The following is a 16,036-nucleotide window of genomic DNA, read 5'->3' as shown; positions in this document are numbered from 1 at the left end:
AACCTATATTCTAACTTTGGGCTAACCATTTCTAACCTTTTTTAACAAGTGAACAGCTACTTTTCTTTTAGACACTGATTGTTTCATTCTTTCAAATTTTGCTTTTAGATGAGCTGTTGTTAATGCCAGATTTGCCATTAAAATCTAATATACAAATTTCAGATAAATTTCATACCCTTTTTTTTCCTGTATTACTAATATTTTAAAAATATTAACAAGCTTTGGAAGACAATAATAAACATTAGCATAAAAAAACTATGTCACTAGTTTTAATCTCAGTTAGGTTGTCATCATCAGTTCTTTATATCTTGTGTTTATGTATGAATTTTCGTTCGTTCACTTACGTGCAATAAATATCTCCTGAAAAATTTTAAATTGAAAAAAAGCTATATATTGCATTCAAAGCCTAATATTAGGTGCAAAATACTCTTTTAGAACATTGCATTTTTACAAATTCAAATTATCTAATAAAATACACCATCACATTTTGTATGTATAATTTATACAGAAATTATTTCGTATGCTTGTACTCCATTTTTAATCAAATTTTAAACTATTATCTTGTCTCGATAATTTCATATATCTGTTACTAAAATTAATTGCATATCTGGAAGTAAATTGATAAACAAAAATAACTGAGAAGAAATTTATTATTATAAATGTAAAATTGTATTTTTTTAAACTTTTAATGAAATTATATGTGAAGTTTTAGCATCTAATATCGCATAAAGTAAAATAAAAAATCTGCAGACGAAGCTCTGCGGGAAAAATAAGATTACAGGGCAAGTCTGTTTAACATTGAAGTAAATTATCTCGCTAAATTTGCGAGACGTTTCCTAGATAGCGATGGTTTTTTGCGATTAATGTTTGCTTCTAAATTTTGCGAGAAATCTCAAAAAGTCGTCAAACATGGCTGCCACTTAATGACATTCTGGTCTGGTACCTGTATAACTGTAATTGGTACAATAATTAAATACGTAAAGATAACCGTATTCGGCTCTTATATGTAACTTTATATGTATTGCTCTTATACGTATATGCCTTCCAGTAATTTCAAGAAATGGAAGATACTAAAGATGTCTCGGCGCCGGGGGAAAATTATATAAAACACTAGAAATCATCAGTTTCTCATCTTTTAATTCCGAGTTAATCTCCGTGCGATCTTTGCTTTTTACATTGCGTTCTGTTTAACAGTCTTGCCTGAAGTGGTATCTATTGATTATGCTTTGTTATAGTAAGAAGAGATTTTAGAGTACATTTATCAAAGTTCCAAACTTTTAAATTGTTTTTTTGGGGAAAATAAATTCTAGCAAGCTGTCATCGGTTTCGTGTGCATTCTGTCCGGTGAAACATGTACGCACGCAGCAATTTTTAAAGCTGTTTGTATGTGAATTTAACATTTGCTAAAAAATGTCCTAATAGTCCTTACTACGCCATAAGACATAATAATAATAAAAAAAAATAATTAAAAAAAAATTGCATCTTCACTGAGCATTTGCGTCATTGCCTTAAAATTATGACGACTGTTGACCGCTAAAATTAAAAAAAGCTTCATATTGTCTTTATCAATCACTAATCATTAATTAACGGTATAGAAGAAATTTAATGGATTTCAGTGTATTTTTTAAACCAACTGCTACGACTTTCTCTGAAAATATCTCTTTTTCCTTTTTTAATTAACATTTAATTTAATTGATTACATTTAATTGATTCATTTTCATTCTTCGATTACAAACTTCTTAAAAAATAAGATACAAATAATACGGAACTTGAACTGTTTCCTTAGTTTTCTTTTCTTTTCTTTTCTTTTTTTTTTTTTTTTTTTTTTCTTTTTCCTTCTTTTTAGTCCAAAGGGATTTGAATCCCGAAGGACTATTAGTTTCGTTTTGGCATTTTGCGTCGGACTCATAAATGTCGGTTCACTTTTCAAACTGTTGCCACAAAATGTTAGAGTCCTGCATTATATTTGAAGAAATTAAATAATGAAAAATCTGCATAAATGTATGTATATTTCTCGTATTATGATAAAACAACGGTACATAGAGTTATCGAATTTTGAATAACGTAATCCTCCAACGAATATGAGCATGTGGAAGACCAAATTTGAAATTTGAAATTTGTTTTATGATCGATTTCCTATTTTTTAAACTTTGACGAATTTTTGATTAACAAACTCAAGGATTTCAAAGCGAGCAATGGCAACGTTGTGCAGAAAAAACATTTTTATCTCCAGCGCGTGAGTCTCTGTATCGGAAATTCTAAAGATATGCTCGTTTTAAAACTATTTTGCGATATTGCTGTTGCACTGGATCTTATGGTTTAAGTGCGAGGAACCTGATATTTAATAAAGAAAGGTAACACACAAAATGTTAAAAAACGTCCCTTTGGACGTAATTTAAAATCTGAAACATTTCAGATTTTTTTTTTTTTTTAATCTTTTTTTTTTCTTTTTTTTTTTCTTTTTTTTTTTTCGAATTCTTCTAAAGTTATGATCGCCTACCTCATTCTACATCTATTAACAAAGCTGCAGTTAAGTTTCTTCCTAATTGCTAACCTAAATACATTTTGATCATAAAAGACGTAATTAAAATTTTGCATACGTTTGTCAAGAGAGTTTCAAACTAAAATTGTAATACATTTTCAGCCCAAATAATCATTAAAAATGCTGCACACACTGACATTACCGTTTATTAATGTGTGTAATAAACAAAAGAAAAACTTTAAAAAGAAAAACTGCGTAACTTCGTTTATAAAAACGTAACTCTAATTAACATTAACTTGAGAATGCCAAAGTAATCTGAATAATAAATTTGTATGCATCTACATTTCACCAAATTCCCCATGCTTTCATAAATTATTCATACATTCATTCTCTAGTGAATTACTCAGCATTTAAAAGTTTTCGAAACTGATGTGTACGTTTGCAAATTATAAAGCAATTCCTGAATATACAGCAGAAATTTTCGGCAGGGACAGTTTAGTCATTGCTCAAGGCTACAATATTTAGTCAAATTAGAGAACATGTACGTCATGAATTAAATTCCTCTCACTTTAATATTATTGATTTAAAGTTAAATTAAATGACGACACCAGTCCTCATAATTATTAGGAAAACGTTTGTTTAATATTTTTATGAAGTGTAAAGTAATTGTTTAGATTCTTATCAAGTGAAAAGAAAAACAATTCAACATTTTAATTATTAAAAGTCTTCAAGATGCTGAGAAATATGATTCAACGGCTCTTTTCTCTGCTAACTTCACTTGGCTCAACAACGATTTCCTAACGACTGGTTAACCATGTTTCGGATGCCCCTAAAAGTTATGTAAATAAACACACAACGTCATATAGTAATGCTTAGATTTGATGCAGATATGCCAAAAAAAAGTTTACTGTGTGGGAAAAAAAAGAAAATATAGCATTAGTTGTAGGTTACAAAATTGAGAATGTCAGCAATAAGGAATATTTGTTAACTACTAATTATTTTATGCCAATACCAAAGACTATTTTTTTTAAATATACAGTCTGATAGCTTCCATACTGAACTATAAGTCTGCTTTCCAAAGTCCATCAATCGTAATGAGCTTGAGCTCAGAAGAGCTTTTTTCAGGATTGAGCTCTTTTCAGGAGACAAAAGCACAATAAGAGGACTTTGCAAGAATATGTTGAAAAGGTATTTATGCAATACCTGTATCAGTCTCCATTTTTTAAGGAATGCAGTGGTACTTCTCAAAGTATGATATATTGCTTTGTCCTGATGAAGTTTCACTCTCTAAAAGCCATTTTCATAAAGAAAGGGAATTTTTTATAAATATCAGAAACTATCTGTTGACAGCACTTTGAGTTGATTTTAATATTTTTTTCTACTTTTCTTATTTTAATTTTCCACCGAAAGAGAATGCGACAATCATTAACCCCTTTTGAAACTTGCTCTGCATTGAGAGAACAAGGTTTGTACATGTTTTTCTCTTCGTTTTTGGTAACAAATAGACCTTTTCTATTGCAGTCATTTACGTAAACCCATGCTTCATCAATACACTTCGTTTGTCTCCCTCTAAACGGTTTTCATATAGGGTACTACAAATTGCTCTGCGTTAAGATACATGCCTCTCCAAAAGATGGTGAACATCACGTTTTTTAGCTTTTTAAGTTGCAAATCTTGGTTTATTATTTTATTTATTGATGTTACAAATGTGTTTAAAGATTTTGTAACTGATATCTGCTTCGGCAGGTTTTCAGCATCAGAAATAATACCCGCCTTTGCCGGATATTCGTTTGGAATCTTCTTTTCACGTAGAAGTCATGATTAATGGTTTTTCCCTTTTCGATTAATAATGCTGCTTATTTTGTACCTGGGAATTTTAATGCGATGCAAATTTTTTGAAGTATAAAATAGGAATATTTCTTTTCGAAAAGCGAAAAGACATATCTTTCAATCCACAGCTTGTTTACATGCGACATTTTGGAAGAAGAATGAATTTAAAAGTATTTAAATATGAAAATTCAGTTATTTGAATGTACAATTATCACGCTCAATCAAACGACTACTGTGTGTATGTTTTTCATACTACGTAATTACCTAGGAGCTGAAATGTTATTTAACACATACCAACTGTTTCTCTCTTCTTTACATAACACACTGTTGATTTATTAATTACTGAAGTGATAAAACATTAATTTTTCAAAAACTATTACATTGTAAAGACACATTCCTCTGTTTGAATTATACTGTTTTGAGTTGTTCTGAGGATGGCCAGTTGGGTTCTTAATTTCTTCTTCTTGAAAAGTATTATCTATATCAATCTTAAGAAGGAAGGTCTTTTTTCATTATTCTTCTGGGAAAGTTCTATCAAGATTAGATATCAAAATACCAAGGTGTAATCCTTTTGATGCTTTCTCTCTTTCTAGGTAGGAACATTTTCTCAGACAGACAATGATAATGCTCTTTCTGCTTTCAGAAAGCCATCATCGCGTAATCATCAAGTAGTTAATCAGAGACTTAATCACGTTTTATCTCTGTAGAAGGAATGGCGAACATGATAGTAAAGTCTTTAAGTACTCATTATCAACATACATAGTTTCAAGAAGTCGGTTGAAACCTAAAAACTAAATATTTTAATATAGCTTTGTTGATCGTTGCAACAAAATGGCCTTTGAAACAATTACTTTTGGGAACTATTGTGAAGCAGAAAGGTATGTACAATTACAATGTATTAACTGCAGAATTTAAACATAATAAAATTTTTAAAAAGAAGAAAAAAAAAGGAAACATATTTTGACGTTTTATTAATGTATTTATTTATTATTGAATGCGAATAACATTAATAAAATCTTAAAATATAATTTCGAGTTTAGTTTATAATTAGGATTTTATCTTATATTTAGGCAATGACTAAGTAATATGAGGTAAGCCGCTTTATATCCAGTTCTTAAACTGTCAGGCTTGTGAACAGTGATGCGTAGTGCAAGGGCACTTATTTCTTTGGCCATACATCTTAATCACTAGTATTGAAAATATGGCTTTTGTCCAGCTCCATCCGAATGTCTAGCTCCAGCCCCATCCCCAAAGTATGGACCTCCATTTGACATAGTAGCCATTTATACCCAACCAATACTCTTTCAATGGGAATACCGAGCTACATGACTTCTAAATGTTCCTAAAATTAGTATTACGCATAAGTACACATAAGAGCTACAATCGCAAACATCCTTACCTTGTAAATAATTAGCGAGTCGCCTCTTCGGGACTGAAGCAACCTCTACTAATCATAATAGCGATTGAAAGGTACAGGCAAAAGACTAACATTAAAGTTTTATTGATTTACATTCAAAACGCATTTTCCAAGGTCATGCTTACTGAAAATAATTTACGGTCTAACCCAAACTAAGAGGCACGGTGGTGCAGCGGTTAGCGTGGTCGCGCAGCAGCGCCAAAGCTCCGGGTTTCGATTCCTAGGCTGGGCAAGGTTGAGTTGTCTAGGCTTGGCAAGGTTGCTAGGCTGAGCATGGCCTTTCATGCTTTGAGTGGGTCGATAAAATTTATACCACGTTCGCTTGGGGACTAAATACCGGGGATCTTGCGACAAGCTGACAACTTGTCTAGGGTATATGCTCATGGACCACGGAGCCCAGGGTCAAGAAAGCAGATATCATGGCGCTGCAGGCCATGGCTCACGAAGGGCTGTTGCACCGTTGAGTTAAGTTTTTTTCTCTAATTCTAGCTAAACCGAGTTCCTATTAAAGGAAAATAACTGAGTGAAAGAAATTCAGACCCAAAAATGGAAGTGAAAATGTATCTTTAGTTAAGACGAACGTAATTATGAGAGCTTTATTTTGAATTTCTTTTGAAACAGCATAGATAATGAAAGGTATCAAACAAGAAAACATGAACCTTGTATGGACAATTTGAATTTAAGATTAGTGCATTTAAAATCCAATTACGCGTTGCAACCATCAAATATTATTTTTAATATTTCAAACATAACAGACTTCTAAGGTAGATTTTCGTGTCTTATTTCCATCTTTTAGATATAAAATATAAAAACTAGAATCATAATTTATAACAATTATACGAAAATAATCAAAAATTCAGCTCTGAAGTAAAGGCTGTGCCAGAGCTAGGAGATAGTTGAATGCACAAACTTGCTATGTAGTACTAACATGAAATTTTACTTCGTCAAATGTTCCTTTTTTTGCTGTATCTAACTATTGTGTTAAGTAATATTAACATATTAACAGCCTTAAAGGAAATGTAACAACACTGTGCATTGAATACTTTTATGAAGTCATAAAAACCAAGAAATAACTTCCTCTTGGTGTCATGAGGATTTAGCATGTAGCATTTGTTCAAATTATCTAAGACACATGTTAATACTGCAGAGTGAAGAAATGAGATAAAAAGTGACAATATGAGTAAAAAGAAGTGTTTGGAGGCTTTATATATCAAGATTGCGTTGTCAAATGTATTTCTCCTTAGGCAAATGCATTGTAAATAAAGAAAGTGCCTAAAGGAATCACGTTGTTAAATGCTTCGTAAGAAAAATTGGTCGCATAAAAAGAAATCTTAAAGCGACTAAATTAAGTTCCAGCTGAAGAAAAATAATTGATTAAAAGAAATGCAGTAAAAAAATGCAGAGTTAAAGAATCTTCAGTTAAGACGAAGTTAATTACGAGAGCTTTACTGGAGATTACATTTGAAGTAGTAATACATTCCAAATGGTATTATAACTTCAAATACCAGGTATCATTTTTAGAGTTAAATACAAATTCCATTGTATGTAGGAAGCTTGAGAAAACTAATATACTTTTGAAAAAAACTGGAAGACTCATAATGGTATCATTATCTATATCAACAAGGATTCATATTCTAATTTTATTTTAAAATTTTATTCCATACTTTTCGTGCAGTTCCCCTTGAGTTTTTATTTGTGCTTCTTTTCAGCCTGGTTAACAAAATGATGAAAGGTTAACTCGATGGCAACATAAAAGAATGTTTTAATGATAAGGAAATAAATATGTGACTATGAAATAAATTCTTTTAATAGTGACTGCTTTTTATTCTGAGAGCTGAATATTTATTGTTGTACTGAAATCATAATTTAAATCATTTTGATAGGTATAGATAAGAATATTTGAAGTCAATAAAATAACTGAAAATGTATTTTATTCGAAATTAGCATGGTTTTAATGTTAGTCTTACAAAGAATAAATTCATATCGATGAATGATTTATTTATAAAAATATAATTATGTTTAGAACAGAAAAAAGCGCTGTTTAAAACACTTTGAAAAGAGTTGCAATAAATATACTGTAAAGCAAAAGCTTTGCAATTATTGTATATTGTAAAGCAAATACGTTACAATTATTGTATATTGTAAAGCAAACACGTTGCAATTATTGTATATTGTAAAGCAAACACGTTACAATTATTGTATATTGTAAAGCAAACACGTTGCAATTATTGTATATTGTAAAGCAAACACGTTACAATTATTGTATATTGTAAAGCAAAACGTTACAATTATTGTATATTGTAAAGCAAACACGAGTTCAGATTTGCAAAGGATATGCTGAACTTATAAATGGCAATAGAGCAATACTGGGAATTTTGGTTCGATGTTTTAACTGTGCTTTTGTTTTAATCTGTGTTTTAATTTTTTTTTTTGCTTTAATCTTTTAACTGTATTTTTGTTTGTCTGCGTTTGGATGCTGCGCTAACCACGAAGCCGACTATTATCGGCCAGGAGGGGTGCAGCGCATTCATATATTACCTCATGTTACACGTTGAAGAGATCAGAGTGAAAATGAAACCTAATTATTCAGTGAAATCTGACTGAGACTTAATCTTGATCAATCAAAAACAAAAATACCTACATAAATTTATTTACCCAAATTAGATAAACAAGTTAGTCTAAAGTAATTTGCTAATGGTACGTTTGATAACGGTAATCTTACAGTAAGAAATAATTAATTGATTCGTTTTTATTAATTGATTCGTTTTATTCAACAACATTTATTTGTTGTCAAAATTGAAATTTATTTGTTGTCACGTAATAGGTAGTTCGAAGTAGTATTCGTGTCTGTTAACATCAGTATTAATGTAGTCTTCATTTATCAATTCCCGCAGATTAAATTTTGCCTAGCATATTTCATCGAGAAATTATTATGTATTGTTAAATTATGATTAAGTATTCATGTAACCTAGGAGTCTATTAATCTTAATCGCTTTCCTACGCTTTTATCTTTTGAGTTATATTTATGTTTTAAAAAGTTATAAAACGCCAAGAAAAAATAAATAAAATAGGAAATAGGAAGGTACCTGTTCTCTCCCTAGCTCATTGCTTAGCTTGTGAAATTTATCTCCGAATGGTCCCAAGTTCGAATACCGTTAATCTGTGTTTTACAAATTTAAATAATGTTTAAATGTTTACTGTGTCTAAATGTTTTACAAATTTTTAATATTCATAATTTTTTTCCAAGGTAATGTCAAACTTTCTTAAGTTAGTTGACTTCCTTTTATTTATTTTCCTTAAAGAATTTTGTGTATCCTTTTTCAATTTTGCTCGCTGTTTTTTTTTATGATGTGGAGGTAGAAGGTCCTTTGCCCTACGTACTCCGAAAATATTAATCCATGGATCCATGGATCCATGGATGGTTCTTGATTTATATTTAATACTTCAACTTCTTGAAACGATCGGTAAAATTGTTATTCTATTTAAAATATGTGCTGTAAACGTTACTAATATCGATTTATAGAATTTTAAAGAACTATCATGCAAACTGTATAAATTAATTCTAAAATCTGAAAAGGAAAATGTTTAAATTTTAATATATTAACCAAAGAAGAAATACATTAGTTAGTTACATGGAACCAAGTTTATAACGTCTTCACTTGCTAATATTGTGTAGCATAAAAGCTTAATATACAACAGAAATAATAATATCTAGAATTAATAGAACAGCAGCCCGTCTAGGTATTCAAAATTTCCAAATAAATTCAGGATTACGTTTTCTTTAAATAATTATTATCTTTCCTTCGACACTTGTAAGTGCTTGTTATCCTTAATGAAAGTCAAGAAATTTTATTTTTTGTTCTTATTCTTTTTCTCTTCAATACAGATTGCCTAGCAAGACTGAAAAATTATTTTATTTTCGTAAACCAGTACGTAAAATAACAGCAGCAATAACAATAATAACAAAAACATCAACAATGATAATAATAATAGCAATAACAATAGCAATGAATAACAGTAATAAAATAATCCACGGAAAAAATAATTAACATAACATCGCAGTGTTTACTTATTCAAATTTTACTAAAATGAACGCTTGATATTAAGTCACGAAAGAAACAAGAAACATTAGGCCTATATGAGTACGTACTATATATTCCGGTATATAACGCACACTTTTAATACAAAAAATAGGACCGAAATTTACAGATATGCCGGATATAAAAATGATAGCTAAAAAAGGAAGAAAAAATTTTACATGCACCAAAATGTTGCTTACTGAAGAGAAATGACATACCGTGTGGAATTATACATTTTCATTATCGAATAATATGAAGAGTTCGTCATATTCGTCTTCCGTTTTATCTTCAGGCGTATTATCGAATTTTGTTTCATCTTCACCATGATTGTTATTTTGATCCATAAACAAATAATCAATTTTCGTTCCATCATTCACAAACATCATTTCTACAGCATGGTTTCCATTTTCTTTCGCAAAATGAACGGCTTTGCGTTTGAAACCTGCACTGAGTTTGATTCTTTTCGCGGGAGCCATATGTACTACTAAAAGGAACACTAGATCAACTGTATTTCAATCTAATATAAACGCGATTTACTAAATCCTTCGATTTTCACTTCAAATTCATTGCTTCAAATGACTACAGAAAGCGAAAACACCTAACTCCTAAATCCACGAATTCACTCAAATTGGAAATGATATACAATAACATTCTTTTCTACTCTTTCACTGAATAAAATCCACCCTCTTTTCCGGAATATTTACTCCCTCAAGCATTTAACCTACACACAAATTGTTCTCCTTATCGTTTTGTCAGTGCGGTTTACCGTTGTTCGAAAGATTAGGACAAATATTCGACTAAGTGATCTCAAAAGATAAGAGCATTACACGTGTATATTTTGGGTTTCTTCGTGAAGAATTGGGGGCGAGCTATACGGCGAATATACCTAAAATTTATAAAAAAGAAATGTAGCTCGAAATTATAGATGCGAGTTATATACCGGTGCGCGCTATATACCCGAAAATATGGTAACTGTATTACCATTCTATGTAATTATCGAATATTGTCAACTAATTCCCATACTGAATAACATTATGTAGATTAATTTAACACTTTCTGAAAATGTAGTGTGTGTGATTATGGAAAAGCGTCGAGGGATGTCTGCCTAAGGGGAGGGATGCCTTCGTGGTGGACTTTCTAAGGGAAACTGGCTCGTATATACGTTACACACGGGGAAAACCACGAAAACGCCCATGCAGCCAGCCCGTTAGATACTTCAATAAGCTTTACAATTCTATATTATTTAAATAAAAATCATTTCTCCTTTAATTTCGATATATTATTTTTCTTCATTTCGCGTTGTTGTATCAGTGTTTCTAGTTAAAAAAGAACAACAATAATGACATTTTCTCTTTTTCTCTTTCACAGCTACCATCTTATATACAGCCGTGGTTCGTGGTAAGGTAGCCTTACCGTGCGACATATCTCCTCCATCTGCGGACGATTCCGTGGTCTTAATCTTATGGTACAAAGGGGAAGATCCTGCCCCTATCTACACTTTAGATGCTCGCAGGGGAACTGTAGAGCAAGCTCGACAATCCGCTAGTACTCACTTAGAGAACAGAGCCTACTTCAACATGATCAATAGACCAGCTTTCCTACAGCTAGATCCAGTGCAAGAAGAGGACGCAGGGGAGTACAGATGCCGGGTGGACTTTCGGAAGGCGAGGACTGTAAATACGGTGATAACGTTAAAGGTTATAGGTAAGAGTGTGAAAACCTTTCCTCATTAAATGTATTGTGATGATATATTTTCTCTGAAAGCCCATATGTTCTTATGTTTTCATGGAGGAAACTGACACAAGTACACAAAGTAAAATTTAAAATAAATTGTAAAATAGCTCTTTTGCATTCAAAATGTTTGAAAGCATTTTTTTCATGGTCAAGAAAAGGCTAAACGAAAATTCAGAAATATGAAATCATATTGATGATACTAAAAATCACACTGATAATTCCTTAAAACCGAGTTATTGAAAGTATAGAGATAGTATAAATAAGTATCAAATTTAAAAAAAAAATCTTGACGGTAGTAACAAAAATACTGGTATTAGTTCTTAAAAGATAAGAAAAATTGCTTTATTTATCGTTTAAAAGTAGTTGAATTTCATGAAAATTGGAAGTTTTTCTGTCCAGAATTTTCTCTAAATACGTACTCTGAATAATTCCCACAGTCAGTTTGAAAACGTCATCCCATAATGTTTAATACAAAAATCTGTAAATGAGACATTAATTAATTAGAAAACAAATATCTTAGACAATGAAGTATATGCAAAATAAATGAACATCATTATACGCCTTTAACTACAGCATGAATTTAAATTTTGCTTAGGAAAATAAGTCTCAGGCTTCTAAACTATAATCGAAACCTTTCATCGTGGACCATTAAATCAGCGGGAAATACTGTAATCATGTTTAATCTTAGTTCTTGAATATATTTCTTTCATTTCATTTTCAAAATTAATATTCAGCGATGGAATTTTAATGACCATACTTTCGCGTGTATTCTTCTATGTTGTATATTTTTCGCCCTCTTTATTTGTCTGACGTTTCTGAAAAAGTATAATATCCGAGTGTTCTTCACATGGGAAGTATAAGACTGGATAAATTAAATGAGAAACATTTAAATAAAAAAGTTAGGAAGATTCTCGAAGAAGGATGAACAACCTGTGACTTCTTGGGACATCTTTGAATCTTAGAACCATTTAACGTCTCAGTTAATAAAACTTTCAAATATGGATTTCGGAATTTACATTCAAAACTAATGTTAAAATAATTTGATATTAACACTTGATAATAAAATACAAAACTATGGTTTGTAAAAGATGACTAAATAACTCACGAGGACTTCAAATTTAACTTTATAGACAACAAATTACAGCCTTTCAGATTTGCGACCCAATTTTCAGTAATGATTTTCATCGTTCCGCCCCGTATACAATAATAATGTATATTGAGTTTTTCGAAGCTAAATCTGTACTACTACCTTAATTACAAACCTTACAGATAACCAAGAATAAGTAAATATATTAATACTTGGATACAACGATTTTCTACATTGAGAGAATCCATGTTTCTTTAGTCCTTTCTGTCTTACATCCACCATATCGAACATTCTGGTATTTTTGGAAAAAGGCCTCGAATATTCTGACTTGGTTTCGAATATTCTGGGACATTTGCGTGACCGCATTGCGAACCTGTATAAATGCTGCCCAGCCAGTTTCAATCGACTCAAACCTTCTACCATTATCGAATCTATTATAAACGTGTATGTTTTAACTGCGTGTTAATTGCAGTTTACGGTAATTAAACAATCACAACAGTACATTTATAGAGAATCATGGATAAATTTTTAAGCGGGAGTTAATGAGCATTAAACGATAGTGAAAAAATAACAAACTAATGTGTATCCGAAAATGAAATCAGAGAAATATTCTCAAGGATACTTAAATTTTGGGTAAACCAATACGAATAAAAGCGTCTAGTTCTTAGAAGACCGAATCTACAAATCCTGTCCGGACTCCATTGTAGAGACTTTAGAATTTTTGTGAAGCAAGAAACGTGAAAAATTTGCAGTGCTCTTATCGGGACTCGAACCTGCACTTCTCGAGTATGCACCAAGTGTGCTACCGCTACACCACGAAGGCATAGTGGAAGCAAAGAGAAAGTAGCTTACAAGCTTATTTCCGAAATGTATTTACTAAAATTTAAAATGTGCTATGAAAGAGAAGTAAACGTTAAATTTTCGTGAAGAAGCAGATAAATAGAACATGCTGTTCTATTTATCTGCTTCTCCAAGACGAAAAAAAGAATGTTGAAAGAACATATTCTCATTATCGGTACTGGAGGTGTAAATTGTAAACCATAATTTTTTATTTATTTACATCATTAGACAGACAAAGTCAACCTAAAAAATTGTAAAGGAGAACATTCTTCATTTATATTCGTCATCGCTTTCATACCCGACTACTGTTTTGTTCTTCATATATCACTTCCCACGAATTTCCTCATTTGCTTTTTATAATGCAAAGGAGGATGATTGAAAAAAGTATTCATCACACAGAACGAGAAAGCGGGAAGGAAATGCAGAAAACGAATCGATGGAAGCAATATTTCATTCTCGTGAAATTTTAACGGAATGGGAAAAGGATAAAAACTAAGATCTGTTTTCGGAAAGATTTCTCATTCTCGAATTTTTTCTTTATAAGTTTCCTAGTTTTTGAATGGATGTTACGTAATTAAGCTAATTCTTCCAAAGAAAAGCAGAAACTGCATTGAGACTCCTGAAATGCACTTTTTTGGTCTGTTCTAGAGGTAATTTTTTACTAAAATATTCATTTTCTTTCTTTCGTTTTTTACGTCTGGTGGATAATTGTGTAAAACCTAAAAGATTCAAGTTGTTCTTTTGCTTATGGGGAATGGAAGGTACTAAATAAAAAGCAAGATATCTCTTAATGAAGAATACTACATGCGACTACTTATTACGGAAGATCGGGATAAGTTTGTAAAGTTTTGAAAGCATAATTCTCTATTTTCGGGTGAAATTAGACGCAAAGAAATATTATCTCGTTATTTAATTTATTTTTATGATATAATACTGAAGTAAAAGTTTTCCCAATCAAATATTTATTAAATAAGTTTATACTTCGTTAAAATATTTATTATTTTTAAGGCATCGAACATGCACATCTTTTATATTAAATCATTATCTTCAACTAGCACAAGAGCCCATATTTAAGCAGTTTTATTCCGAACATTCTTTCAGTGTGTTTTTCTTTTGGCTAGGGTTTTGTAGTTTGGAATAATTAACAACATGAAATCATTTTCAGTATCCAGGACTCATCTCAGCATGGGTAGGTCTTTTATGCATTTATAGGTTGCGTAGAATTAACAAAAGTTCTTCTAACCCTGAAAGCTAACGAGTTAGTGTTCCATCTGAAATATTATAAAAATGTTTAAATAACCTTATTGTTTAATCTTGTATTTAAACTGACGGCAGAACTTGAGCTTGCAGACAAACACCAACAGTTTCCGGTATGTCAAATAGCATATATCAAAATTTTAATTTAAAAAATTATAAGCAGAGATGCCGCAAATTTGGTCTACTTAAGGTGGCTCAATAATCTAATTGAACATTTTTAATATAGGCTAACAAAACGGCTAAGGCCGGAATATTCACTGGCATAGCTGGGTGATACAACACAAGCTGCAGGCGTCGCTGCCAAGATCTCTACATCTAAAGCAGCTGTCGTCAACCCTTAGAAATTCAGTGACATATATAATTTTATATTTGGCGGACCACAATTATGAATTTAAAAAAACTCCTAAATCAGACCTTAAAAACAACATATTAATACACAAAAACAATATTCAACTTTCAAATATATGTAATTCTAATTTTCATCTGTTAATATTACTTTTGAAACATTTGGCGTTCAGCAGCATGCCTTTATTAAAATTCAGGCTACGGCCCTGATTATGAGTAACAATTAAAACACTATTAACATCTCACTGATACACATATTTCGCTCACATTGAAAAATTATATGCAAAGTACAAAAATCTAACCTTCTTGTACAGAATGCTTCACATTTCCATATCGTTAAAAAAGAACTTCACGAAAACCAAGAACAAACCATCAAATGCAAAGCAATAAGTATAGTAATCGCGAAAAGTTTCGGGCAGCATATTTCAACAAAATATCTATTTTGACCGCTATCGAATGCAATTTAACGATGTTTTTGCATGACATCTGTACTTAAGGACAGAATAAAACACTCTTCTTCTCCAAACAAATTATAAAACAGCTTTAAAATGAATTCTGAAGAGAATTTTTCGTGGCATCTGTGCGTGTGTACGTATCTCGCATAACTCAAAACTCGCATAATCGTACGTGTGTACGTATCTCGCATAACTCAAAAACGAGTAACCTCAGAACGTTGAAATTTTGTATATAGGACTGCTATAATATGTAGATGTGCACCTCGTATTTCGGTTGCAATCGGCCACACCAAACATATACAAATATATTTAATATCCACTCTGTTACCCGGCTCAGTGATCTCAATTGCTTCACTCTTATATGTTTGTAAATTGTGCATTTTTTTGCTTTAAAAATGATGGAGTTATGTTGTTCTAATCTTCCGGTTAAGGCTTTTATGCCTTTAGTAAATTTGCAGGCAATCAATTAATTATTAACAATTTAAAAGCTGTTTAAGTGCGGTTAAGCCT

The 16,036-nt window shown here is 31.2% G+C and overlaps 1 protein-coding gene across 1 annotated transcript in view; it reads left to right on the top strand.

The window, feature by feature from the left end:
* The window catches only part of LOC118193531 (protein turtle-like), a 1,156,839-nt gene that overhangs the window by 797,644 nt on the left and 343,159 nt on the right, over positions 1-16,036 (top strand). Inside the window, exon 4 of the mRNA XM_085821447.1 lies at positions 11,177-11,512. Within this exon, the coding sequence (XP_085677573.1) occupies positions 11,177-11,512 (336 nt within the window). The remainder of the gene's footprint in view (positions 1-11,176; positions 11,513-16,036) is intronic.

The sequence above is a fragment of the Stegodyphus dumicola genome, chromosome 7 (assembly GCF_044657685.1).
Source record: "Stegodyphus dumicola isolate Sdum_Otavi_A_Nest chromosome 7, ASM4465768v1".
Classification (NCBI taxonomy): Eukaryota; Metazoa; Arthropoda; class Arachnida; order Araneae; family Eresidae; genus Stegodyphus; species Stegodyphus dumicola.
This window is presented reverse-complemented; position numbering and strand designations above follow the sequence as displayed.